Source organism: Sparus aurata, chromosome 22 (genome assembly GCF_900880675.1).
Source record: "Sparus aurata chromosome 22, fSpaAur1.1, whole genome shotgun sequence".
NCBI classification, from domain to species: domain Eukaryota; kingdom Metazoa; phylum Chordata; class Actinopteri; order Spariformes; family Sparidae; genus Sparus; species Sparus aurata.
In genome coordinates, this window is record NC_044208.1 from 19,503,211 (window position 1) to 19,531,057 (window position 27,847).

General features: G+C 41.5%; 1 protein-coding gene across 6 annotated transcripts in view; it reads left to right on the forward strand.

Moving 5' to 3' along the window:
* Window positions 1-27,847, forward strand: part of wasf1 (WASP family member 1) — a 62,962-nt gene that overhangs the window by 12,509 nt on the left and 22,606 nt on the right. For all 6 annotated transcript variants that reach the window (XM_030406076.1, XM_030406078.1, XM_030406077.1 and 3 more), the window contains 3 exons: window positions 13,078-13,232; window positions 16,744-16,878; window positions 27,231-27,384. In XM_030406076.1, coding sequence (XP_030261936.1) covers window positions 13,100-13,232; window positions 16,744-16,878; window positions 27,231-27,384 — 422 coding nt within the window. In that variant the 5' untranslated portion in view covers window positions 13,078-13,099. The remainder of the gene's footprint in view (window positions 1-13,077; window positions 13,233-16,743; window positions 16,879-27,230; window positions 27,385-27,847) is intronic.

Consider the following 27,847-nt stretch of genomic DNA (forward strand, 5'->3'; position numbering starts at 1 on the left):
GATGCAGCCATTATGTCAGATACTGGTTTAATAGTTTCAGTGTGTAAAAATGCGGAACATTTGGTTGGAAAGTATGATTTCAGCTGTTGGGAAAAACCCCACTCTTTCTCTCTTGGTTGACAACTTGAAAGCAAGTAATGACATATTTATAGACTGTATTCTGTTTACTTAATGTTAAATCTTTCATGTTAAATCAAATACAAATCCACTCCAATTAAAGGATAAGTTCACAGAAAAAATGAACATTCAGTCATTATCTTCCCACCTCCAGTGTGGTTTGAAAGTCAGCACTGCAGCATTCTCACAAACAACTGAGGTTGGGACTTGAGCAACAATAACAACAACAACAACAAATGGCTCCTCCCAGCTTTTCCATTTTAATCCAACTCTCCGGAAGCGCTGACATCCCAAATTGATTTTATACAATGTTATTTACACCCTTGACATGCGGTTGAGCTTCAGATGGATTGCACACATACACTTTCAGCTTAGCAGCCGCAGTAAAGATTTCAGCTTTAAAAAGGGTGTAAATAAGGTCTTTTCGAATCAATTGAGATTTCTGGGCTTTTTTTCATTTAGATTTGTTTATGTTGTAAAACAAGTCCCCATTTATGTCAGTTGTTTAGAGGAGTGGTGCAACACTGTTTTGCTGTGAAGCTCAAGAAATGTCTCACGGACTTTGACAGTTGAATAAACTTTCCATCAGGGTTAGTAGATAATGACTTCATTTTCATTTTTGGGTGAACTTGTCCTTTAAGTTTTGAGAAAATTAAACATGACGGTGTACAAGGGAAAGAAATGTGTTGCAGTCAGTTACTATTAAAAGTATCCTGGATATACTCAACCTCTTTTTTGAAGTGGAAGATTTCTGCATGTGTTTACACATTTCCTTCTTTCTAAGAAGCTGTGGTGCATGAGAGACTGATATACACTTTGCCTCCGAGCTATATCACCAGACTTTAAAGCCACTCTTCTTCCCCTTCTTTGACCATGACGTTTTCTTAGATGTAGATCAAAGGAAACTGATAGGAGAACAATTCGTCCACAGTGTGCTGAATGTGCGCCCTCTCACCCGGACTACATAGGTTGATAGGGGACTGATGAAATGATGAAAATGTAAAGTTGAGTGCTGAAAGGGCACTTCAGATGTGGAAAAGCAGGGTGCCATATCTCCTGATTCATGTCTCTTTACACTCAAAGTGCAATTGCATTTGACATGTACCCTCTGGCATATTTGCGGCAGTGAGATGGATGTGAATCAGTACATCATAGTGCCTCATAGAATATTGAATCACAGTACCCACTGTGTTGCAATGTATTGAAAAATTGTAGTATCAATGAGGTATTGGCTCCTTCGCACCCACAGAAAGCCTCTCTCATTCGCCATCCCGCCTTTCTGCGCTGAAACACAGAGCCCCCTGGTGTGGGCATTGTTCTCAATGAGAGAAGATGGTCTATTTCTCTGTTTCCCCTGATGCCACCCACGCTGCTTTTTCGTGCCTCAAGCTGTCGCTCCATCTCTCTTTCTCTTTGTCTCTTTCTCTCTCCGGTACACCCCTCCCTTTTGGGGAAAAGCTCTGGACAACCTCCATCTCTGCAGAAGAGTCTGGTAACTTTTTTTAGCATGCAACATAAAGCCGAAGGTCATCTGGAGAATTATAACTGGCTTTGTTTTCATTGCGGGAGAAAATGCATTAAAAAGTGCATTTTCTTTCAGTGTTAAGCTCTTCGAGTAAGCTTGCTTTTTGTTGTGCAGCACTTCTCTGCCTTGGGCTTGTGAGACTGCACTGTGAGCGCGATTCTTGATTTTCTCTTTTGATAGCGCTGTGTGTTGTTCGAGCTGACAGGGGTTGTTGCAGCGGTAAGTTTGTGTGCATGTCCTTTACGTCTGTATGAGCAACACGGGAGTTGGTATAATGAAATTTTCTCTCACAGGCCAAACAAGCACAGCTGCACAGTGCGCGCGTGCAGACATTTATTATTGAGCAGCAAGCTTTCATTATTCATACCAGTGGGTTTCGTGCACTCAGCAGATAAACTTCTTTGAGTCTGTTTGTTCATCAGACACTCTACTCATTGATGTTGGCACACAGACGTCTATGAATATTTAGTTGTGCACGTGTACAGCGGGATAAAGCATGTTTGCTAAATGACTGTCTGTCTAAGGCAATCTAAGCGCTTGGTAACAGAATACAATGTGGGCTGTGTCCAACTGCTCACTCTGTATACGGTTCATCATTGATCATGCTCTGAATGTAAAGTATAGTGGACAGACAGCTACTGTGGGGGAGTAGCTGATTTCTTTTTTGTACACACAGTATCATATTTGTTGAATGGATAGCTTAGACTCTGCAAACTTCTCCAAGGAAGGGTAATAGACAACAACAGTGTTTTTATGGCTGCACAATTACAAACACTTCTAAAGCTGTTAATTTCCATGCATAAAGAGAGTTGCAGCAGCAAAATTAATGTCATTCATATGGGCAAAGTATTTGCTTCATTGTTAATTTGAATGAAATGCAGATAATGGAGTTCGAGAAAAGAAACCAATAACAACTTGAGCTTGTGAGTTTGCATTTTAAGCAGCCAGTTTTGTCTGAAACAACTCCTGAAACTTGTTTACAGCTGCCAGGCAACATTAAAACAGCAGAAAAAGCCAGCCAGCTCGTGGATCTGTGCCATCTGAGTACCTGAACGCCATCTGAGCACCAGCATGCCAGGTTGCTCACTTTGATCAGCACTGGCCTTGTCAAGAGAAGAGGCAGGGCACAGTGCTAAATGACTGCCTGCTTCACACCCCGGCTTGATTGGGACTGCTCACTGTATAACATGTACATGGAAAATAGCCATGGACAGACTCCAGCGCCTAAACTACAAAGCTCAGGTGGCAGAAAACAAAAAAGAAAGTCTTCTGTGCCAAAAAAAACGTGCCACACTTCACAGAGCAGCCTTTGTTTATGCACAACTTAGACAGTGTCAAGAAGGATATCCTGAGAAACACAGCGCAGGCAGAAATTCAGAGTTATTGAGGCGAGGAAATAAGTTTATAATGTAGCCGTATTCCTCGCCACAAGCAGTGTAAAGTTTCCCACTACCGGCAGACCTAGTTAGCATAGCTGTCTGAGCCCAACCTGACAGCAGTGGTGCTGCAGGTGTATTTTCAGCCCCAACAGAAAGTGTGTGTGTGCGCGCCGGCATGTGTATGTGTTTATAGTACCTCACTGGTGAAGGCCTGCAAGGTGTCATCTCACCGCTGAAGGGTTGCCGGCTGGTACAGAATTTTAATTGGCAGGAAGACACGCTGGCACATGCCACGTTATGATCTGCCAACGTGATCTTCTGTGATGGGCGAGGAGGGTATAAACTGGGGTGTTATAGTCTCCAATGGAGGGGCTGGTGTGGTGTATGTGTGTTGGGGTTATTTTAGTGATATTTGTTTTCTATTTGCATCAAGCTTTCGTAAGAACTCCATCCAGCCTCATGGGTTGCTGTCAGAGAACTGCAACATGTTGAGTGTGTCTATGCATGTCATTTCATTCTGCACATGTGCACTAGGGAGCTCCAACTGTGCAGAGACGCTAACTCTTCTCTCCCGTCAATTTTGACAGTGTGTTCCCACCAACAGCGGCAATGCATTAAGACCGAGGTAAGCTCAGAATGAATGTTGTACGTGAAGGTCTGCCATTACGAGAGGCAAGATCAAATAAAGACAAAAGCAAATACTTTTGTACAATGTAACTCCAAAATTATTAATGGTGTTGCACCCCTTTGCACGTACAAAAAGTGACCAAAGCAGTTGTGGGAAGCTTGAGTGAGAAAGTCCTATAATGCCTAGTTTCCTATTATTTTTCACCTGCCTAATACTTGGCAGGTTGTTGGATAGTTGGCTTCAAAAAAAGCATGGAAGGAGAAAGTTTAAGACGCTGCTGGAAGATCCTACCTAGCCCATTAGTGAAAACGTACTGACCAGGGTGGGAATTTCACAGTGGCCACAGCGGCCATGGCCCCACACTTTGGCCTTGATGCCCCATGAAAAAAAAAAATCATCGTACAGCCACAGTGATAAGAGATACTACAAAAAAAATTCAATAACTTCACTATTATTCAATGTAGTGTCACCAAAACACTCCATACATCAATGGCGTCCTACTGGTTATTCTACAACTGTTTGTTTAGAAAAAATGTGCTTTGCCACAATTTTGGGGAATTTCTATTGGGAGAAATATTCAATAACTTCACTAACATTCAGTGTAGTGTCACCAAAATCACCTAACCCTAACTCTTACCTTTAAAAAAAAAAAAAGAAAAAAGGAATGTGATGTAATGTTTTCTAATGTAACATTAACTTGATATTGGTATTAAAAAATGTTTTAGTACATAATCCATGTCATGTCGCATTTTACTTAATGGCCTTTGTGCCCTCTCATGTACCCTAAAAAAAAAAAGAAAAAAAAGGCCTTGCTCCTAAAAACGAAATTCCAACCCTGGTACCTGTCTATGCATTGCACGGCTGGTGAAGGAGAAGGAGCTCTTCTTTTGAGTCCAAAAAACTGTTTTGCAACTGATCCAGCTATAGCCACAGCAAATTCAGCATTTCATTATCTTAAGTGATTAAAATTGTGTGGCCATTTGAACTGCTGTTAAAGGGAATAAAGATAAAATTCAAGTGTTATATTCTATTGAGACAGAAAATGGAAGAACAAATAGCTTTTAAATAGTTCGGGCTGCCTCATTAGAATCCCAAAAATGATGAGCCAGACACTTTAATTGTCGTGTTGAGTCTCTGCAGTCGCAAAGGAAAAGTCTTTTTAACCAGCTAAAAGAAACACCAGTCTCGATACATGTTAGATTCGACAAACGTACATTTGTTTTCTTTGGAAATTGAGCTGGGTTAGCTGTCCTGCACTGCATATCTGCACCACTGATTTAAACCAGCTGCTGGTGAGCTTTGCCAGTCTGATCTCTGCTCCCTCTGCTATTGGCTGTGGTGGCTCTGCCAGTTTCCCTGATTAGATGTCTGTGTTTTTATGCTTGCAGCTGTTCATAATGTAGGAAGTCCACAGTTTCCAGAGTTCTCGGAATCACTGGGAAAAGGACGCAATGTTCAGGCTAATTTGACATTGCGAATGTGGCCATCTTCAGGCTGCGTGGGTATTGGAGAGAGAACACCACATATTTTGTTTGTTTTGTTTTAAGGCTTTAAGTCATGGAGTAACTTTGACAGAATGTGCAGTCAATGGCATTCAACTCATGGCTCTTGATGCAGTTAGTCTTTTGCAGCAATTTAATTGTTGACCCTTGCGTGTTACAGGAAATCAATAACTAAAGGGCAAGCCTCCTGCACTGATATTTGCTATTACTGTATTTGTGACAGCACTCCCGGGTTTCTGCAGGTCCCTATAGAAACATCTTTTTTCTCTTCTGCCTTCTGCAGAGAATATGGTCAGGCAGAAAAAAAGTTGTTATCAGAATGCAGGCTGTTTGGTATGGAGGACCATAAGTGTCATGGAAATAAAGCATTTAGCTAATTGTACAATACATATAGACATTGATAAATGAATGAATTAGTTGACTATTATAGTACAATTATTTAAATGCTTTATTACTGTGCATTGTACACCTATAAACTGAAAATGAAATTGTTGTGATGGAAGATTATGCTCTCAGATAGTTGATTCATCCTTTCTGTTTTTTTCTTTGGAGTTGTAGCTAGCAGCATGAGGCCTATAATAATAACACACTCCATTACTAGCCACCTGAGAGTATCATCTCATAAGGGGCAAGTGTCAATTTAAGCATTAGATTTAATGAACTTACATGATCTGTCAGTCCATTTTCTGCTGCTTATCCAGGTCAAGGTCACATTAATTCAATTAATTATATTGCTTGGGTGGTATGATCTTGAAATGGGTATCAGACTGAATTCTATGTGGTAAAGGGTTTAAGAAAGTCATACATTTAACTTATGTCTTGCAGGAACCCTGCACTCCATATGAGCACTTGCTCACAACCAGACTCTTAATCTGCCATGTGTTGGAATCTGTTTCATGGTGATCCAGAGAGGAAATCAGCTCGACTAACTATTCAGACCAAGAATTTTACATCATTAAACAATGGGATCTCTTTTGTTTCAGATGGTAGTGGCAGTTTCATTTATCGCTAGTCTCTTCTTGTGATTCTCAGTGAATGTGACGGCAAACACGCTAACAAAATTGCATGGCTGCTGGATATTATTATTATTTTTATTTTTATTTTATTTTAAAACTAGATCCCATTCCTATCTGATCGAGTGCCTGTTCCTTTTTTTTCATGATTTCTCAAAATAACTACTAACTGCTTTTTTCCATAACTTGCAAAGTACACTGCAAGAAATTCCGGATTGCTTTGATATTGGTGTGTGTGTGTGTGCATGCATGTGTGAATGTGTGCATGTGTATCAAATTGTAACTGATGGTGTATCAGGAGTCTTTACCAAGCCCTCCAAAGAAAAGGCCCTTGACCTGCTCCATACTGAGGGGTCCTCAGCTGTATTGTGTGCCAGTGTGAGTGAGTAAATGCTCCATTAGGATTCATTAGAGCCTCTAGTTGGACATATTGTCCCGAGAGCAATGACCCGCACCAGTGGAGGCCCCCCTGCTCTCCACTGACACGTGCCGTCCCTCACCCTGCTTTGTGCTCCCGCACAATGGATGAGCAATCCCCCGACTTCCCTCTTGCTCCTGCTCTCATGTTGCATTCACTCATCAGTCGCTATCACTGCTTTGACACATCACCCAGATCTCAGCCCAGTCATTTCACCCTCTCGCCTCGTTCCACTCTCTTTTTGTCCACCGACTTTGCCTGTGCCTCTCCTGGGATATTATAAAATGACCAATGACATCCCACTGCAGCCGTTGCCATGGTGATAGGTGACAGCGTGAAGCACCACCCAAGATGTATGGGGCGTAAAGTAGGAGGACAGTGGAAAAGGGTGTGCAGAGAGAAATAAGGCTGGCCAGCCCGTAGACTGGACGGAAACATAAAAAACAGAAAAGGAAGGGAAACAGCTGGTAGGTAAAATATATCTTTGTGCTGTTTGATATTTATATATTCCTATATTTTAACTGGCAAGTACAGTCAGTGAAGAAGGAAAGACATATGGTTCCCTCGCATACATCTTTCAGCTGCCTTGTTTGTCAAATGAGGACAATATTGAAAAGTGTGTATTTTTCTTATGTTAATTCTGTTAATTCTGTCAGCCACATCCAATCCTTAATGGAGCAGCTATTGTGCTGAATAGACAGAAATTTGTAATCTGTATGCAGTCATCAATAACTTGAATGCTTTCAGTCCTTCAGTAGGATTTTAACTGGTCACCAGTGAGGTCACCAACCACGGTGGACCATTAGCTAACATTGCTTGTTGTTCTGGTAAGAATGACTAGAAAACAGCCAAATTAAAGAAATTTCTGCTTTCAGAGCTGTGTAGTTAACTCTGCTGTGGTCTTTAAAGTCCAGATGAAACAGCATTTCAGCAGTATCTAGCTTCTTTAACGTGAGTGAAACAAGATCAGCAGGCAGGACATAACGCTGGGAGGGATTTGATTTGAACAATTAAAAGTGGGCGTGTTGTGGCGGTTTGTTTCAACAGGATAGCAAAATCTGTCAGGGAGAGAGACAAAGTCCATTGTATGCTCCATTTAGACGCTGAAGTAATCCTATGTTAAATTTCTTAGGCATTATCTGGGGCTGTCACAGATGGCATTTTTAACAAAATAAATAAAGTCTTGGCAGGGGGGCGGACATCCCGACATATCCTGCCGTTGCTAGCTAGCTCTGTGCCACTACAAGTAGAAGACTGATTGATGTGTGGATGTCAGGATATTTTAGTTTGAAACTTCCCTTGTAAGCACATGTCATATTTTGTTGTACTGACAGAAACATGATTGAATTTTGATGTTAGGTTACAAAGAAAAGACACGAGGGATGTGATCTATGAAGGTTTCAAAGGAATATTTCATTTCATCTCAACTTTAAAAGTGAGCAGAGTAGACATGGAAGTTTGGCAGTTTGTCTGTTTTTTGCTGAGCAAAACTGGCCAGAGAAAGTGAATAAATGATAAAGGAGAGAATAGACGGGTGTGCGGAACATTTGAATCTAAGCTTTTACACTTTTTAAGGCATTATTACAAACGCTTTGCACACATTGTTTGGAAAGACATTATGTACAAATACTAACAATCTTTTGGCCGACTTGAAATGCTTAATTAAGCTGAAGATTTATCCCAATTGCCTGTCTCCAGAAAGAGACTCCTTACAGTCTGGAATTCTTCCTAAGGTTCAGTTTGATTCAAGTGTAACAGCCACTTTGTATGCAAACTTTGTCCGTAGCTATATTTATCTGACATGATCTGAAAGGCCTCTGCTTTTACAAATATGTAAAACTTGTTCAGTCCAAGGCAAAGCGTACACCACTTATCTTTTTTCCTGTGGTGCAGGAAATCAGATAACCTAGAAAACGTTTCCACTGAAAAAGAGTGAATTCCCCACACACTTTTCACCTCTGCATTGATTGATTTATTTAAAAAGCTCAGATCATTAGTAATGTAAAACTTGCTCACCAGATAATTCACATAGTTTGAGTCAAAAAGAAGCAGTTTGCTAGATGGCCACTTTTATCATGTTCCCCTCATATCATCATTTCAGTCAAGGCCGCAGCTTCTTCCTGATAGCTTAACCTACACTTATTAATTCCCCTGCAACACTTATATTCGCCCTGTCTCTTCCCCTAGTGGTTTATTTAATGTTCTTCTTCTCTCACTGTCAGAACCAAGATGATGTACAAGCAAGTTCTCTGGGGAACTCATGAGAAATGACGGCACAATTCTCATGGGAGCAGCGCTGTCATATGTTATCATGTCATAGCGTTGTATGGAAACCTCAACGGACAAATGCAGCGAGTGATTCTGTGCAGAGAAAATCATCCTCTCCCGTGGACAGCGGTCTTGAGTTAACTTATGTCCAATCGGTGAGGAAGCAAACATATGCTGCAGTCATTAATCACACACGTGAATGCACCGTGGCGAGGCTGTCGGAGGGATTTTTTCACAACCAAAGCAAGTGAGCAGTGTTTACTCACTAATGATGTGTCAACAGATATCAAGGAAATGTAATTTAGCTGATGATACTGTAAAATTGAAGAGATATCCTTGCAAATTCATGTTTTCTGATACATTAGGCATGGAAACAATCTTGCAACCTTGCGACAGAGATCCATAACAGGGATCAAACCAGGGATGGAAGTGGAGTATTCCTTCTGTCTCCCTTTGTCTGCATTTATAGAAACAGGAATTAAGCTAGATAACAGAGACAAAACCGCTTTGACTTTTCAGTCATTTTTAAAATCTTTATTTGAAACCAAGGAAACAGCATCTCTACAATTTGAAAAGCCCACCCTGAGGAGCTCAGGCTGGCAGAATCAGTGCCATCACTTAACACCATTTCTGTGCTTTTATGTCACGGGGCTCAGAGGGTAGGAGTGAATGATTCATCTGCTGCTGTTTTGTTTTATAACGCCATCATTTTGTTATGTCTGTGTTTCTCTGCCATTCATGAAGAATTTGTTTTTCCAAAAGTAAAGATGCAAACGCATGTCCTGCTTTCCTTCACTGCAATCTGAAAGCCGTCTTTGCTTCTAACCCCCTCCTCCTTTTGGATGAAGATATTCTCCGTCATTCTCAGAAATAACTCTTATGACCCAGTAGGTAGGAGGAAGGTTGTCAAGAGGACAACACATTCCTTTACGGGAAGATGTGAGAGGAGAGAAGCCTCGAAAAGGAAAGAGAGGAGCACAGGGGGAGGGGAGAGGTACCAAAACAGCGTGAACTCGCCTGGCAGATACATTTGTCACCATCTGTATGTGACTGTGTGTATGCGTTTGTATTGAATAAACCCTAGTGTGCATGAAATGGCAGAGAAATAAACAGAGGTTATGATTGACTGATTTAATTTTTGTTTGCTTCTCTATTAGTGTTTCTCTGTTTGTTTGTTTGTTTTCTCGGTACACCTGTACCCAAGAGATGAGCTGGATGTGTAACACTTACAGTTCTCCCAAAGCAAACGATGAACTGAATAAAGGTAAAAAGATGCAGTATTGATTTCTGATATTAAAACTGCGTTACTAGAGGGGGATGCGAAGGCTCAATCCAAAGTGCCTTGACTTGAACAAGTGCGATTTTAATGTCTCTTTAAAACCAAACCAGGCGGAATTGTTGTGAATCTCAACTGTGCGTTCACGTCAGGTTTTTGGAGGTATGGGGTGGAATATGTGTCATCTTTAGTCTCATCAACATATGCCATTGCTGTCATTACAAACATGGGAATTCAAAAATGCTTTCAGCTATTTTGCTGCTCTTAAGATTTCTACGGTAATTTTGTATTTTTTTGTGTATGTTTTGTACATTAAAAGAAGACGAGTTGTATCGTAAGATATGTTCTGCCAGCAGCTGGCTTAGCTTAGGCTCTGTCCAAATGTAATTATTCCTCGGTCAGAAAGTAAATAAATCCTGCACCCAGCTATTGGTGACATGTTGGTCGGCTTCAAGGGATTTATAGTTTTTGAACCGTTCACAGGTATGCGCACTTACCATAATCAAGTGAGTCAAGATCCGAGTACAATCTTGAAGGCAGCATTGCAGGGCCAGCCCTCCAACGTCTTACACTCAGGTCTTGCGGATTAATGTTGTTAATAGCTGGCAATTTATTCAAATCCTTGCTGAATTTGTCCTGGTGTGGTATCTTCCAACTGTGCTTCTCCTCCAGTTTGATAATTTAATGGGTTGGATACATTTGTTTGCTGTACTGCTCCGTCTACTTTCACTGTTCCACTCACTGTAAAACTGCAACAAAAGACAATGACTGACCAATTGCCCCCAAATGTACCCTATTCCTTTTTTGCTTTTTGTTTTTAAAGATGCTCCTGAACATATAGTAGGTGTTGCGTTAAGAAGTGTGGGGCCTGTGTTGTTAAAGGTTAACACAGTAACAATTGAGTTCACACCTCCACCTTGGCAAATGGTAGCGCAGGGTTAGCCCTCCATTAGCGAGAGTTCCGGAGGCTGTGAAAAAAGTCAGTGCACATTGGGTCAAGATGTGTTCCCAATCAGGAGGGAGGGGGGGTGTTGTATGTGTGAGTCCTCTCTACCTCAATTAAGAGTGGAGAGGATGTCTTGTTATTTTTCGAGGTGGGCAGGGATTTCGAAGCTGTGTTTGGGTTCGTGTCGCAGTAACGTCGCCCGCACATCCCATTCAAAACACTTTAACAACAGCTGAGGGAGGTGCGAGTTCTCATTCTTTCCTTTTATGGGTATTGGTGCCCCCATTCCAAGATGAATCACCTCAACAAAGCTTTTTTTTTTTTTTTTTTTTTTCCTTTTTTTTTTTTTTTACTGTGCTTCCTCTCTCTCCCCTCTAACCATCCATAGCTGGGTCACTTCCTGGAATAGCCTCCCTTGCCCTACATTTTTATGGATACGGTCAATAATCATGTTTATTTCTCAGTGACAGCAACACTGCTAAGAATACAACTGGGTATTAAAAGTACGGAATGTCAATTAGAGTTTAATCATTGCCATAACGAGGCCTTATCACTGTCAAGCCAAGTCAATCAGTCAGTCTGCCTGAGCACCTGATCGCCACATCATTGCACATAGTTGCTCTAATTAAAACAAGCAAATAGCGGAGAGACGAGGTGTTGTTAGCTTGATTAACTGGTGTTGTCACGGATGGGAGTTTTGCTCGTAGACGGTGTTTTGCCCTCTGCCCTACAATCTCTCGATGCTATTTTAACCGCAGTAGAAGCCTCATGTTATAACAAGGTGCCAACTTATAATGATATAATGAGTGTTATATAATGAGTTCATTTAATCGGCAAGGACATTATGTTTTTTAACCCGTGTCTGTTTGGTTGGTTGGATGGTTGGTTTTTCAGCGTGTATTTGTAGGAAACTTGGATGGAGGGTGAGACTTGGCCCAGAATAGACCTCATTAACTTACAAAGCACTTCCAGAAAAGGGGAGGGATCCAGACATGCTTTTCTGTCTTGCTTTAACACTGGGAGATTAGGCGACATCGTTGTTAACTTCTCATGGGATGGTGCGTGACATGTTGATGAAAACATAAGCCGTATTGAGGGGGCTTGTATCTGAGTACAATTTGAGGCGGATCCTAGATCTGGAAAGCTTAAATTATGGTGAAGCAGTTATTGGTGGTTTGAAATTTCGAGTGATACATTTCGAGTGGCCGTTGAGTTTGAATTTGGATAGGCTTGACTGAATTAAAGGGGTCTCTTGGTCATTGATGACTGTATGTGCTCCTCTGAGTGCCTTTCCAGTTGAGGTACGGTTTTGTGAAATCAGAAGAAAGTATTGTGTTAAAGAAATACAACATCATGCCCTGGGCCTGAAAACCTCTTTCACCCAGCGGTGGAAAGCTCCTATGCCAGCATGTGAGCATGTTGGCATGATGATGTTTACAGCCTCACATAGCTGTGTTGTATTTGTAAAGAATTTGTGAGATTAAAAATGTATAATAGGTGCAAAGAGTGCGTTTTTCTGTAAACGTATTCAGTTTCGGGATCACTGCAGTTTCTGTGACCAAAGCAGCCTTAACACCATTAGCATGGCTGAGTGGGCCGACAAAGTGCTGAGGTTTGTTAGCTCTGGCTTTGCATGATGAAAAGGACAAGACAGTGCCAAGTCAGTGAAACAGATGAGGCAACACGCCTGGTAGCAATGTCATAACATGACTTTCATGCATTTTTCCAGAACCCTGTTTAACTGTACTACTTACACGGTATTCCCTCTCCACCTGTGCCTTTTTTTTTTTTTTTTTTACTCTTGAGCTCATGTCATGTTATGTTAGCGTAACAACCAGTGAAACCAGTATTTTTTTCTTTCCTGTCTGTTTCCTCTATTGGGTTCTGCAGTTGTAGTAGGCAGCAGAAAACAGTGGCTGTGGCTAGAATTGTTGCACTAATTTCAGCTTTTTTCCTCTGTCCCTTCGGTCCCCCTGCCCTGTCCCTCTTCACCCAACTCCTGTAGGTAGTGGTGTCGCAGCAGAAGGATGCCGCTGGTGAAGCGCACCATCGAGCCCAGGCACCTGTGCCACACGGTGCTGCCAAGGAACATCAAGAATGAGCTGGAGTGTGTGACCAACATCTCCTTGGCCAACGTCATACGCCAGCTCAGCAGCCTCAGTCAGTGACAAACACACCCACACACACACACACACAGACAGATACACACACATTGGGGATATTAATTTGTCATCTGCTTGTGGTTTTTTTGCTTCATCCTTTGTTACCTTTAGATGCTTTTTCATCTTTCTACTATCACTGTTGTCTTTTCTTTAATTCACCTTACTAGCAAATATGAAAAATCCAAGAACATGCTGTGAAAAAAATATTCGCCTCCTCCCTGACTTCTTTAATTTTGGCATTTGTACCACACTTGCCCAATCTTCAAAGAAATTTGAGTATGAGACAAAGGCAACCTGAATAAACACAAAATGCATAAATTGATCATTTATTGAAGGAAAAAAGTCACCCAAAACATGTCACCTATGTGTAAAAAATAAAGTAAAAGCCCCCCACTTCCGATAACCGGAGAACAATCTCTTACATCGCTGTGGAGGAGTTTTAGCCCTCTCTTCTTTGCAGAATTGTTTTTAATTCCGACACATTGAAAGGTTTTCGAGCATTAGCTGCCTGTCTAAAGGTCCTGCCAGAGCATCACAATTCAATGCAAGTGAGGACTTGGACTGAGTCACTCTCACAACCTTTAATTTGACACATTTTTAGGCATTCACAGGTGGAGTTGCTCGTGTGCCGTGGATTGCTGTCTTGCTGCGTTGAGCTTCAGATCATGGCCTGATGGCCTGACATTCTCCATCTAAATTTTCTGGTTTTCTTTCATTCCACTCATAGTTTGCCAAAATAAATTCACTTTTTTAACTATATACATTATATAGTAGACTGTTGAGGGTGTCGGAGGATGTGTTTTTTGTTTCTAGGACAAAACCGTGGTTAGTTTTCAAACCTGTTTGGCTAAATATCTGTTTTTGACCACCTGTGAGGTTGTTGACCCCAGACAGTTGACCCCTTCCACACTGCTTTCTTTGAATAACTTTTCATTGTGATGTCCTCTGGCATTTCTTTTGATCATGGCTGCATGTTTAGCAAACTTCACATTGCTGGAAAGGTTCTATATGGACAGGCAGTAACTAATCCACGTTGTATCCAGTCGAATTGAAGTCAGTGTTTTTTTTCACTTCTTTCATTTAGTAAAGGAAATCATCATTGAAAAACAGTGAGTTTCTGTTTAACCAGGTTGTGGTATATTTTAAGTTTGTGTTAGATCAAAAACAATTTAAGGATGAATATGCCAAAAAAGACACTCATTTGAATGCCTCACACAGTCAAAGAAAGTAAGTGTGCTATCCTGGTCATAGTTAAAATCCCAGCGCACTGTAGAGCATCTCTCTCCTGCCAATATATGCCACTCAAAGAGTCAATCATACTGGATGGCAGCAGAGGAGATTCAGGTTTCAAAAGTAATTTAGCTGACTTCACCGGCAGTCAACACTGGAGCTTAGTGTATTGGAGCAACCAGGTCACACTGTCCTGAATTATGCGGCCGCCTGTGTCCTTCACCCTTCTCTACTTCCATCACAGTTAGTTTTTATAGTACTGCCATTTCAGACATGGTTTGTAAAGTTTGCAACCTTCTGTACTGTTGCTCTGCATTGCTCTTTGTACAATGACACAGCAAACAACAAGTTTCTTGATTGATTGATTGATGACTGGAATCATTGACTTTCAGGGGGTATCCCTACAACTGTGTTGGGTTATGTTGTAATGAACCATTTAGTAAGCCAGGATCAAGTTAAAAACAAGCTTATTTTTAATCTGGTTTAATAGCGTGATTTTCCCTACTTCTCAACAACGATTATTACATATATCCAAAGACCCTGGTTGTTCTTGAAGACACTTACTTCCATGATTCCCCCTTTTCCGGGCATAGTGAGTCTCTGCCATGATTCATAGTGGAGACCAGTTTTCCTCTTCTTACAAAAATACAAAAGCACAGAACCCTATAATTATACTTGCATAGTAACTATCTGGGTAAAGTGCTGTGAAAGAAACAGAAACTTTATATTTCTGAAGGCAGCTGTAAAGCCCAACCAGCATGTCAATCAAGCTAAAAATATGGCATGAGTAATGCTGAGGGAGAGTGAAGTCGGATTATGCAGCAGCTGAAGGTATTCATGAGCCCATATATCGGCTTTTCATTGTTTTCATGTCAGAAATGTTTTCATTTCTGAAAAGGCACTCATTAAATTAGCTTTTATCACAGAAAATAATACGTTAATGCTTCAAAGTAATGTCAACAGGAAGTCGAGAAATGATGATAGTGTTAATGTCATCATTACAGGTGGAGAATGCTGTGTTCAGTGGAAAGACGGGGCTTGTATAAACAGATAGGCAGCACAAGTGGACTGTAGGGACATCAAGAACCTTGAGCCTGAATGGCTGAGTCAGAATAATTTCAGGCACCACAAGGCAGAACACAATAACTGTAAGACTGTAGCTACTCTGTCATTCCCAATATTAGCGAAATTAAGTCGTCAGCACTCGCAAATAAGTATGTAAGACTTTTATTGATGCAAAGCAGCAGCAGAAGGACCTTTTTATAGAAATACATAAACATCAAATCATCAAAAGATAAATACTAGTTGAAAATGTGACAAAATTGCATTAAAATGAAGTCTCCAGATGTTCTTCTCCAGATGTACACAATTGGCATTTTTAAAAATGTGCAAATCGATAGATGTGCTCAATTAATGATAGCTTAATTTGGCTATGTTTCGGTAGTCATAGTTCTACTGTAAACGTATGTGTGGGGAACAATGACAAAGCAGTGCATATTGTTGCACCATATGGTCATAGCTTCAGGGGTGTAACCAGGGGGTGGCCTTGGGTGACACTTCCCATCCGTCTTTTTTTTTTTTTTTTTTCTTTTGACAGGGCAGAAGTAACAAAAATTGCTTGCTTTGAAGAAAAATAGTCAGTTAGGTGTCAAGAATGATGAATGGTAGACTGTAGATGGTTTACAGCCCAGTTAATTTTTATCATTTCCATTTTTTTCAATTATTTTTTTGTTACTTCCACCCTTGAGGACACTTTCCATAAATGATTAATGCCATTTTTGTGTGGTGAATGATGAATAATGAATGTAAGATGGGGAAAATGATGAAATGTGGCCCTGCTCGGCTTTAAATTAATCAAAACAGAATTTGTCAATCCATTTTCATTGCACATGCCTTTTCATCACTTCAATCTGTAATAATTACATTTTCGTTACTTCGACCGCTAATACAGCCCCACTGTTCTAAACTATGATTGCCTATGTGCCTTATCAGAGGCAGGACCTTAGTTTGATCCAACTGTTTTACCTTCCTTATAAATATATGTGATGAAACACAAGAACATTTAAACTGATCGAATTTCCAGTATAGTTGTAAACTATTGACAAATGTTTACAACTATGTTTTACTATGTTGCAAGAGGCATTTCCCTGTAGCACATTTGGGAGTTTGATTGTGTCTTACAAAGTGCTTTGGATTACATTTTCCAGTTAAGTAGTTCCTAAACATATAAGATTTTCAACGAAAGCATGTTGTTTGCCTGTGTGTCTGTGCGTGTGCAGGTAAATATGCAGAGGACCTGTTTGGAGAGCTGTTCAACGAGGCCCACACCTTCTCTTTCCGAGTCAACTCCCTGCAGGAGCGCGTGGACCGCCTCTCCATCAGTGTCACACAGCTGGACCCCAAAGAAGAGGAATGTGAGTACTGAAATGACACACAAACGCACACTCATGTAATCTCCCTCTTAGCCTCCTACGGTCACACCTTCACCTCTTTGCTTTCATTTGTCTGCTACTTCACCATATTGGATCGGTGTCTTTGTGTGTGTGTGTGTGTGTGTGTGTGTGTGTGTGTATTAATGGCTGTTATTAAAGGAACAGGCAACTCTGAGATTTTGACATTTTTCACAACCCAATTGTACAAAACCCGGGCGTCTACTGGAAACATTCTGCCAGAGTTCCACTTTAGCCAGATGCTCGTTCAGCCACTAAATGCCTCCTCTTTGTGAGGAGATATTGGATCTGTGGTCAGGCCGTATCTGCGGTGAGTGAAATAAAAAGGAATGCGATAATCGGCAGGACTGTCAGGTAAGCCAGGTTATCCAGAGAGAAGGGAGGCCGGATGACAGGATAGTGTAGCTAGAGGAGAGTGCAGTGGGTACCAAGTAAAAACGTAGGGAACCACAGCAGTGTAATATCATGCTCCAAGGCACCGTATCGATTTCCCATGGGCCAGCAGTGTGTTTACGGCTTTGCACAATGCTACTCTAACTGCTTTCTTGTCACTGACACGGAGACAGTAAAATGCTCACTGGGCTGTACTCATCGCTTAATGCTTTTCTGTGAATGCAAGCACAAGCTTTGATACCTCTTTACAAGTCTATGAAATGCTTCTCAGTTTTTGCAGAATCATGGGTTTGTGTATTGAACACAGTACAGAAATGAACCCTGCCATGTCCAGATTACTCAGATAACTTTTTATGTTATTTTAATGATTTGTTTGGCTTTGTTTTATATGCCAGTGTCTAGAACATCAGGATGAACCTGTGCAGTTCTGAGCTGCTCCAACAACTGGTACAAATTTTATGTAAAATGGATAAGCCTTAACTTCACGAACAATGATTCCCTGACTGAGACCATACACTTAACATAGATTCCCTGGGTGTGCCAAGGACCAAGATGTTTGCTATTAGTGCCTCAAGAATGTTGTAATTATTATTGATTGATTGATATATTTGTCATTGTAGTTTTAGACTGTGTTTTTAAACTTAACTGTTTTAAAATGTTTAAGTGCAGCTCATTTTTGATCATGCTAGCTAGCTAGTACAGAACATTAGTATACATACAAACAAGTGGTGACTCCTGGCAGAGAGAGAATGCTGCAAAGTAGTGCATATTAAAGTGAATGTTATTTTATTGGCAATCTGACAAAAGAAACCCCTATATTGATAATGCTAATGAAAAATGCTGAATAATCTGCAAGCCAATAATCGCTCTTTCCCAAAATTTACGATTAGATGCATTACAATGAAACTTTTTCTTCCTCTCCCTTCTACCACTCTTCCCTCCTCTTACCATCCTCACCCTTTCCCCTCACCCAGTCTACATACTGTAGCCGTGCTAATTTAATAATTGTGTATGATCTAATTCTGTCTGTTGTGCAGGTTGTCTTGGCTGGCAAGAGAGTCCATATTATCCTTCAGAGGTTGAAGGGCAAAAACACGCACACCGACAAGGCTCACTATCTCGCCCTGCCGATGAGATGATATTAACATTTATCTTATTAGATACACATCTACAGATTTACTCTGGGAGTAACGACAAAGCCCATCTTTGTATCATTTTGGCGTGTGGCTACTTATTCATATTCAAGATGTTTGGACACAGATAAAAAAGCGATTGTAAAGCGATTCTGTATGTGTGTGCGTATCTGCTGCATCCATGCATGTGGTCCCTTGTTTTATCTCCCATCATAAATAAACCTGACTTCCCCCCCCTTTAGCCCGAAGCATTGGCTTGAGAGTCAGTGGATAAGGATCAGCTCAGTCGCCATTTAAGTGTGCAGTGGTAGGGAGGAGGAGGAGAGGAAGAAAGATGGAAGGATAGAGGGATGGGTGCATAATACAGGGCACTGCAGCAAAAGCAGTGGAGTGTAAAAGGATTGTACCGCAGAGTTTTCTGGGCCAGGTTGAAATGGCCTCCTCTGCAGGTTACACAGATTTCCCACTCAGTTCAACTCCTCCGCACTCATGTATAACCAAATGAAGTTGTCTTGCAAATGGAAAATCCTGCGCTCTACTTTTCCTTTCCCGACCATTATTCATGTAAGATTTGTCAAATAAAAATGACAACAATAGCGAGGTAAATGTAGCTTGTGTGTGATGACTGCCAAAAGAAAGACAGAAAGATGGACAGTCATTGGAGGAGTCTTGTTTCCCGTAAATGCCACCCTTCATTGTCAACCCCCTCCTTTTCTTTACCCTCACGCTAGCAAATACACACACATACACACACACACACACACACACACACACACACACACACACACACACACACTGCCGTACATGGTTTAAAGTGTAGGCTTTTAGCACAATCACATGACTGGCCTTGTAATTGTCTGTGTGGGTCTGTGGTCTGCCTGAGAGGAGGAGTGTAGGAGAGGGGAATGAGTGCAGGCAGGGATGGCGCCATAAATCAGGACCGTAGAGGGATGAAGATTGGAGGATGGGGGCTTGGGATGGGATGAAGGAGAGTAGTGTACACAATAAAGTATTTTCACAGATACTGTTCACTAACACCAACGAAGGCCTATCTTACGTTCTTTAAAACCCCTAATGACCTGAGAACATTTGCTGACCTACAAATTACAAAAATGTCTTGGAAGCAAATTGCTGTTTTCTGATTCACAGCTAATTAATGGTTTCTATTTGATACTATTTGTTGCAATGGGTGTTGTCTAAAATGAGTATTACAGTTATTATCAAAGCTGTAATTGTATGTTATTGTATTAAATATTCACAGTCAAAGTTAAAAGTTTGAATTTATAATAGTAACATCAATTTAAATGCACAACATTTAATTTCTGCCGCTAGGGGTTAGGGTTGGACGTCGTTATTGCCGATTACTGATAGTCATTGCCTACTGAGCCCTGTACATTTTGACATTGTGATTTAAACCGGCTCTGAGAGTTCAAAATGTAGTGTGGCCTCTCAGAATTCGTGTCCTCACCATAGCTTACTGGCTAGCTTAGCTTGAAGCTTCTGAGGCGTAACACACATGTGGCGCAGAGATGCAGATCCTTTTTAACCCGGCATGAGGGGACATATGTGGGTGGTGATGGGAAACAGTTTTTCTCTGCTCTTTTGGCTAGTTTATTGTTAATGAACAGTAATCTGGCTGTTTGGTGAATACACACGAAAGATCCTGTTGTCAGACTTGCTTCGTTTGGGGTGACTATGCCATTAAACAACCACCATTGCTTATAAAAATCTATCTGACGTGACTCGGGTACAAATGTTCACAGACGAGGTAATGTTGTGACTGAATGTAATGCGCCAGTAACTTCAGTAAACTTGTCGATTTCTCGACAATATATGCTATATAATGGCCAACATTATAAGTAGGCAGTAGTGAAGAGCCGGAGCAGCAGTGTCTTGATTTTAAGACACACGTAACAAGGACAATGCAACAGTGAAGTGCTTTGAGGAGAGATAAAAGCCCAACACAAAGGGAGACACCTCATTAAATAATAACCCTGCTGTACCTCGATGAAAGTCACTGTTTGTGGTGAAGCTGTAATATTCAATCCTGTCTTTCAAACACTGATGTTTGTGACCACTGGTCCGTTTTGTCAGTCCACTTCTCCTGTGTTTGCTGTTCACTCCTCTGTTTTACTACTTTTTCTCTTCATTTTTAAGAGAGCAGTAGCAGTGATTACTGTAGCCACAGAGAGGAGTCAAGCTAAATATAAATAGCAGTGTATGACTAAAGGATGTTACATTTACCATTCAGTGCAGCAGGAGGTTAGAAAAACCTTCATAGTCGCCGCTTTTGGTTGCATTCAACATTTAAATAATTCTCTGTATAGAGATGTTCAGATGAAATCACACTGCACCCTTTAACTTGCCACCGACAGCTTTACAGGTGCACCTGAAAACTAAATTTAAACCTTCGCAGTTGAGTCAGACTGTGAGGTGAGAAATAGCGGCTATGACTTCAGTATTGCGCATGACAATCAGTCATAATCTCAAAATCTCTGTCTACTGTACCTCCTTATCATCAGACAAGCACTGAGAAGCTTAGCAGTTTTGGATGAAACACTGCAGTGGACTTAGAGGATTCAAAATGGTGCAGACAGACACACGGAAGTAAATCATGTTTATCAGTCCATAGCATGAGGAGCAGCAGTGCCTGATGACGGACGGCATGAAAGCTTTTTAGCTGAAGGTCGGGGAGATGTGAGATGGAGAGGTGGCCGCGGTGATGTATGCAGTGTCATCGGTGGTTCAGTGGCTGAGGTCAGAAGGGCTTCATCACATGAATTAATTCACATTCAGTCTGCATGCACACACACTCACCTTGCCCACACCCTTAAGCCTTTAAAGGGTATCACCCCTCACTTTGCCCTTTAGACTCCCCCCTTCTCTCTTACTCCTCCCCTCTTCCTGACTGCCAGCTGACCCACCTGCCACACCTTTTCTGTCTTTGTTGTCCTCCCCAGTCCACTCCCATCTCTGATTGATCTCTGCTCTCCCTCCATCTTTGGTGGATGCTATTTGTATGCTGTCAGGTTTCCCCCTGCCCATCACTCTAGTCAGCCAAACTAATGGCCTGTATCCCCTGTTTAATGGCACCGTTATATCACTACACTGGCTGCAGGCCATTATGGAAGGCCACAAAGCCACCCTGAGTCCCTCTGGGCTCTAACAGGTTTTTTTTATGTACTCGATGGTCTCTTAGTGTTCCCCTCCTTTTCTGCTAGTCCCTCTGTGACTCTGTTTCTATAAACAGACAAGGAGGTTTTCTTCACTCTTTTTCTTTGCTACTTTTCTTCTCTTTTTTATGTTTTGCAGGACGTTTCAATCATTTAGTGTGTATGATTTTTTTTTCTTTGTTTTTTGTCTTCTACTGCTTGTTAACCCTCCTTTACCCCTACTTACTTTTGTAGGCTGTACTTCCCTGTATCTCCTCTTCATCTTTATTTCTGTGCTTCTCTCTCTATTAAAGTCTATTATTATGTTGTTGTTTTTTTTATAGAACTACAAAAGGCCACAGTAGCTCCTATTCTCTGAAACTCCCATTTGATATTTATTGTCTTTGTTTTTCCTTGTGACTGGAAACACTGCAGAAGTGCTATGAAGAGACTTTTGCATGATGTCACAGCATTTTAAAGGATCAGAGACAGAGTATGGACAGATGAGATTCATTGTTTTCTTGTGCATTCTTTTCCTCACCTGTGTATACTGTAGCTGCGTTTACTCACTTTTGAATGCATTAGGTGAGGTGAAACGATAGGCAATTTGAATAAAATCCCCCTGTCAAGGTCAAAGCCATGGTAGAAATTTATGCATTCTCTCCTTAGACACGATTCGGCATGCAAGGGAATTAAATTGCATTCCTTCAGTGCCATGGATAGAAAGGAACAGCAGAGAGAAACAAGTACAAAGACGGTAAAGTGCAAGCAGTAATCAGTTCAGAGTAAAATGCAATGAATGAAAAATGCATCACACGTTTATGGATGTGCATCATTCAAGGGCGAAATCTCCAGTTAGGCATGGGGGCAATGTTAGCCAGCCCAGTCCCCAGAACAAAACATCTGCAGTAAATATTTCTGCAAGCTACTGATACATTCACTTTTTTACATTACAGAGGCTACATACCATTTTAACACTTCGACAGTACATGTCTTATTAAGCTCACATTACATGTTTATGACCTGACATTCATATCGGGGGATGGAGAGGATGATGATGATGGAGTTACAGACGAGAAGGCTGCCAAGCCAGTGATGGCAGTTCAAGACTGCGTTTCAACAGTTGTTCAGGGTAAACAGACTATGTAGTCAACCTGTAAGCGACCGACAACACACACAAGTACAGAAGGGACAAAAACCAGAGTCAGTTTAACACTACATTAGCTTTCTTTTAGCTTTGCAAGGCATTTGATAACTAATCAGTTGCCAAATATATGGCTAAAGTTATCTCCTAAATATTTCAGATTTCTATTTAATGTCTTGAGGCAAGACTATGTTATGCCATTTTTTTTTTAAATCAATACTCTATGTCAGGACAAAAACAGACATTTCTGTCTGGTCATTTCTGGTCTTTTACTTCTTTTTATTTATATACACAATCAGATATGTCTTTCTGGCCTGGCTCACCATTTGGCAACCAAAGTGACATCGGCATGAAAAAATTCACATCATGTAGACTCCAGCCATTATGCAGATACCGAAAGTTATAATTTGTGGTTGTGATGGTTCATCCAGAAGCATTGTGGGGGATAGCTAGCGAGCAGATGTTAAAAGCACTGAAACAAAACCCTTCTAAAGTGATGAGATGCACACAGTCCTCCTTACTTTTCATTCAACATTTTGTCTTACCAAAAACACAGGCATTGTTTATTGTCCCACTGCGCACAACACTGGTGATTTACAATGATGTTTGTCAATGCAAGAGGGAGAACATTCAGATAGATGCTAGGAGAGGACGAGGACGAGATGAAAGAAAGGACAAACAATAAACAAGAAAGGATGTGAAAAGGATGGAGTCTGAGGAGAGGAAAGTGCGATTCAGGACTGCAGGAGCAAGCACGCACGAGGTGGAATATAGGGCAACATTTGCATTGAAGTACAACAGAGGAGAGAGAGCTGTGTCTGCATGCTAAGAGACAGCTTGGCCTCTGCCTTTTCTTATCTTCAGTGGTTGTGTGTAGAACTGCGTCTCTATGAGGGAGGGAGGGAGGGGATGAAAGGAGGGAAGAGGGGAAGACATGATTTCCCTAAAAGTTTGAGAGAAGCTGGAGGAGGTGTGTGCGTGTGTGCGTGTGACAAGAACTTCCTCACCTCTCTTAGGTTGAGGGGCGTTTTAGCTAGATGCTATCTGTCTAAGAGAAAGATATGGGAGAGAGAGAGAGAGAGAGAGAGAGAAAGAGATAAACTTTCCACCACTCGCTTGCTGATAAGGAGCTTCACAGGCTGATATCCGAGGCTGCTGCTGCACCTGGTGCCGCTCGACCCGACACACACACACACTTGCAACCTCACACTCACTCACTCATTCACTCCCAAATGTGAACACTCACACTTTTCTCATTAGCTAAATGTCTTCACTAAATGGGTGTAATTGGTAGTTCAGCTGAATAAGTGACATTTTATAATTAGGATGTACATCATGTTAAGATATCCATCTGCATCCGTGTGTGTGTGTGTGTGTGTGCGTGCGTGCGTGCATGCGTGCGTGCGTGCATGCGTGCATGCGTGCGTGTTTCTGCCCACATTGATTAGTGCAGTGTGCCTCTCTCAGTGCTCAGCGTTGCTTGGCAGAGGTTTATATCCACCTCACTCTGCATCAGATGCATCCTGACACACACTTCTGCACCGCCTCGCTCTTGTTTGTCGCTTTTGCACGTACTTGTCACACCATCTGACAGCCCTCTGCTCCCTCTAAATGGTCCAGGGCAGCGGGACGCAGCGCTTAACGTACAACGCTCAGCTACAGCACATTGTGACTCACTGGTCGGCCAGTGGTTAACTCCGCCCACGGGAGGTTTTTACGTATAGAACAGAGCTACAGAGAGGACTGGTACAGTGACATATGTAAACAGTGAGAGGGAGAGAGTTGGTGTCAGCACCAAGTGCTCTTTCCTGACCTTCACTTCAACCTGTAAGCAAAACCTGTCAAAAGGAGGCATCACACTAATGCTCATAACTCCCACATCTATGACCCTTCTTTCTTTAATCTTCTCAACTTAGAGAAAAATCTTCATTGATCTCACCATTACTCCTACTTATTCCAGGCCTTTCTCTGCTCTGTGATCACTCTGAGCAGCATAATTGGCCTGCAACAGCAGCTATGGCTTAGATTTTTTTTTGCCATGATTATCATAAGTCACCTCGTACACTAACTCGCAGATCCAGGAACAGAAGTTGAATCCATTTCTTACCCCAGTACAGACATAAGTAACGTTCTTACAAGCATAGTATGTAATTTCTGCTACTAGGGGTCTCTGAAAACTCCCATGACCCTAATTATGTATGTCTTTTGTTTCGTTTCAAAGTACAAGCTCACCCAATAATGAAAAGTCAGTCATTATATATTTAACTACCATGCCAATGGAAATTCAGTTTTTTCGTAGTCCACAAAACTGACTGGAGTTTAACAGAAAAAACAGCGGTGCAACATCCTCCAAAACAACTGAAGTGGATAAAAAAAAACAAAAAACAAAAACAACAACATTTAGTTGCTCCATACAGCTTGTCCGGCTTAATCCAGGTCTCTGTGTGCCCCTAAGATCCCAAATTGATTTCAAAAGACATCATTAACACTATTTGTTAAGCCAAAAGCTTCACTGTGACTGCTAAGCTACAGCGCTGTGTTGCTGTGAAGCTCCAGAAATGTTTTCTTGAATATGAAAACTAACTTGACTTTCCATCGACATGAGGGTGACTAGATAGTGACTGACTTTGGGTGAAGTTATACTTTAAACACACAACATTGCTGATGAAAATCTGTGACGCAGGCATAAATATAAATGTTATGAAGTAATGTTTAGTCACCTCACCAACTCTGTATAACTAAATAACTAAAGTCTCCATTGTTTTTTAGTCAAGTAAAAAAGAAGAAAATTACATATGGAAAAATGTCATTGGGACATCGGCCGAGCAAGGCAACTCTACAACAGAACTCCCAGTATACGATAGAAACTGTAATACAGTCGATATCAGAGGTGTGATATCAGTTTCCTCCTGTGGTTGTACGTGTTTACCACAGAATATTATAACATATAAACTTTGTTTGCCTGTGTGTGTTTGCTAGTAAAAAAGCTGCTAGAGTTTCTCCCTCGTGTTGTCTTCGAAGCCTAATCCAACCGCTGGCTCATCTCAGGTTACTGCTCTCCTCTCCTGGGACGCCTCACTCATGCCTCTCTGTTTATCTCACAGAAGTCGCGCTGTTTGTTTTGATGTGTTTTTGCTGTCTGTCTAGCACCCATTCTACACTACTCCTTCCTCCTTATTTGCATGTTGCATTTCGACCCCCCAGTCCCATTCTTCCACCATTTACCAGCCTGTATGCGGTGTGAATGTGTCCTTTATGTCAGCCCCCTGCTCTTTGTTTTATGTTTAGTGCTTCTCTCGGTCTCTGTCCATCCTCCTGTTTCCATGACCCTGTCACCGTTGGGTCTGTGCAGTTTTATTATCTCCCTCTTGCATTCTCTGGCCTCTCTCTTCCAGAGTGTTACTTACCAAATCTTGGCTCACCGCTAAGTGTTTGTTAATAGTGAGAGTTCAGAGCCTCAGGTGGCTGGCCCTTTACTGCAGAGTCTGTGGAAGTCATTACCCAGCTGTACTGCTGCAATATAGGAGATCGGATTGGAGTAGTTGGTCTTTTCTTGGGTAAAGAGGGCTTTGTTTGTCCTATTTAATTCAGCCAATTCAATGACAGTCTTGTTAACGCATTTATCCTTTTTGTTTGGCTTAAAACAGATCTCCTGCTTACTATGTTTTAGGTATTACGTTTCAAGTTAGTGTGTGGTTGGAAAGCTAATAACAGAAACTGTAGCAATACTTTTTCCGTATGCCATATGATTTTGTGAGTCTTCCCCTGGGCAGCAGTAAAGTGTATCCATTTGTCATCCTCTCATGTATAATTCAGATGTGGTTGCAATGCTCTGGATTTCCTTCCAAGACTTTTCTACTCGGCCCGGACCAGATTGAGGGATAGCATTAGCGCGGTTGTGTTTCCGCTTCCCCCTCAGCTATTTCGTCAACCTGTTTTTCTGAAAGCTTCAGCTGTGCAGCATCGATTTCCCCTGTTATTCTTTTGGCCTCCGAAAATGTCAGCTGGTCCTGTATGAAAGAAAGGTAATTATTGCCACAGCCTTTGCCTGAGAGGCGGCTTTAGCCTAGCCTAGACCAGCTTAGCATCGTCCTCATGTGCGGGTTCGCTTTGGGGGGAATTGAAATTAGCCAATTAGGACAACAATGTAGCACTAGCCCGAGGGAGGATGATTAGTGGTTTATTATTGGTTTAGTGTTCTGAAATGTTGATTGGGACTGTTTGAATGATGATGTCGGTGTCGCTTCTGATGATGATGATAATGATGAGCCAAATGTTAATTATCATCAGTGAGACAGAGTCTGTTGGAGGAAGAAGCCAAAGAGCAACAACAATGAATCGCAAACTGATTTCCTCTCTAACAATCTTTGTCAGTTACAAAGTTGGTGAACATAAATGCAGCATTAGCATGTAGCATCATTCTCAAAGAGCCTGATTTAATAACTGCAACTCTCTCTTTGCTTTTTCTCCTCCGTGCCTTCATCCCTTCCTCAGTGTCTCTTCAGGACATCACCATGAGGAAGGCATTCAGGAGTTCCACAATTCAGGACCAGCAGCTGTTTGACCGCACGTCGCTGCCCATCCCGCTACAGGAGACCTTCCAGACATGCGAGCAGCCGCCGCCCCTCAACATCCTCACGCCCTACAGGTGCGAATCCAGCCTTTTTCATGACCTTTACGAAAGCGTTTTGAGGTTTGACTTGGTATGATGTGTTTTACTCTATTTGCAAGTGGAGCAGTGAAACTACAATATTATGTATGATGGAAGGATGCCATTGTTCTGGAACAGAAAGGTTTTCCTTTAATTGCTTTTTCTGAGCCCAGTGAGACGCTAACTACATCGACCTTTACATATATGTCAGTTTCCACTAGAGCTGCAATGATAGCTTCATCGTTTGTTTAGCCAATTACTTTCATAATCGATTAATCATTTCAATTATTTTTCTAGCAGATCGGGGAATGTATACATTGCTATTTTCCTGATAGGTATAAAGAGAGACTCATTGCATCCCAACATGTCAACATAAAATTAAGATAATAACAAATTTAAGAATTTTGCCTGATGATATTATACTTTCGTCCTGCCACTGCCACAAAAAGTAGAGAAAAAA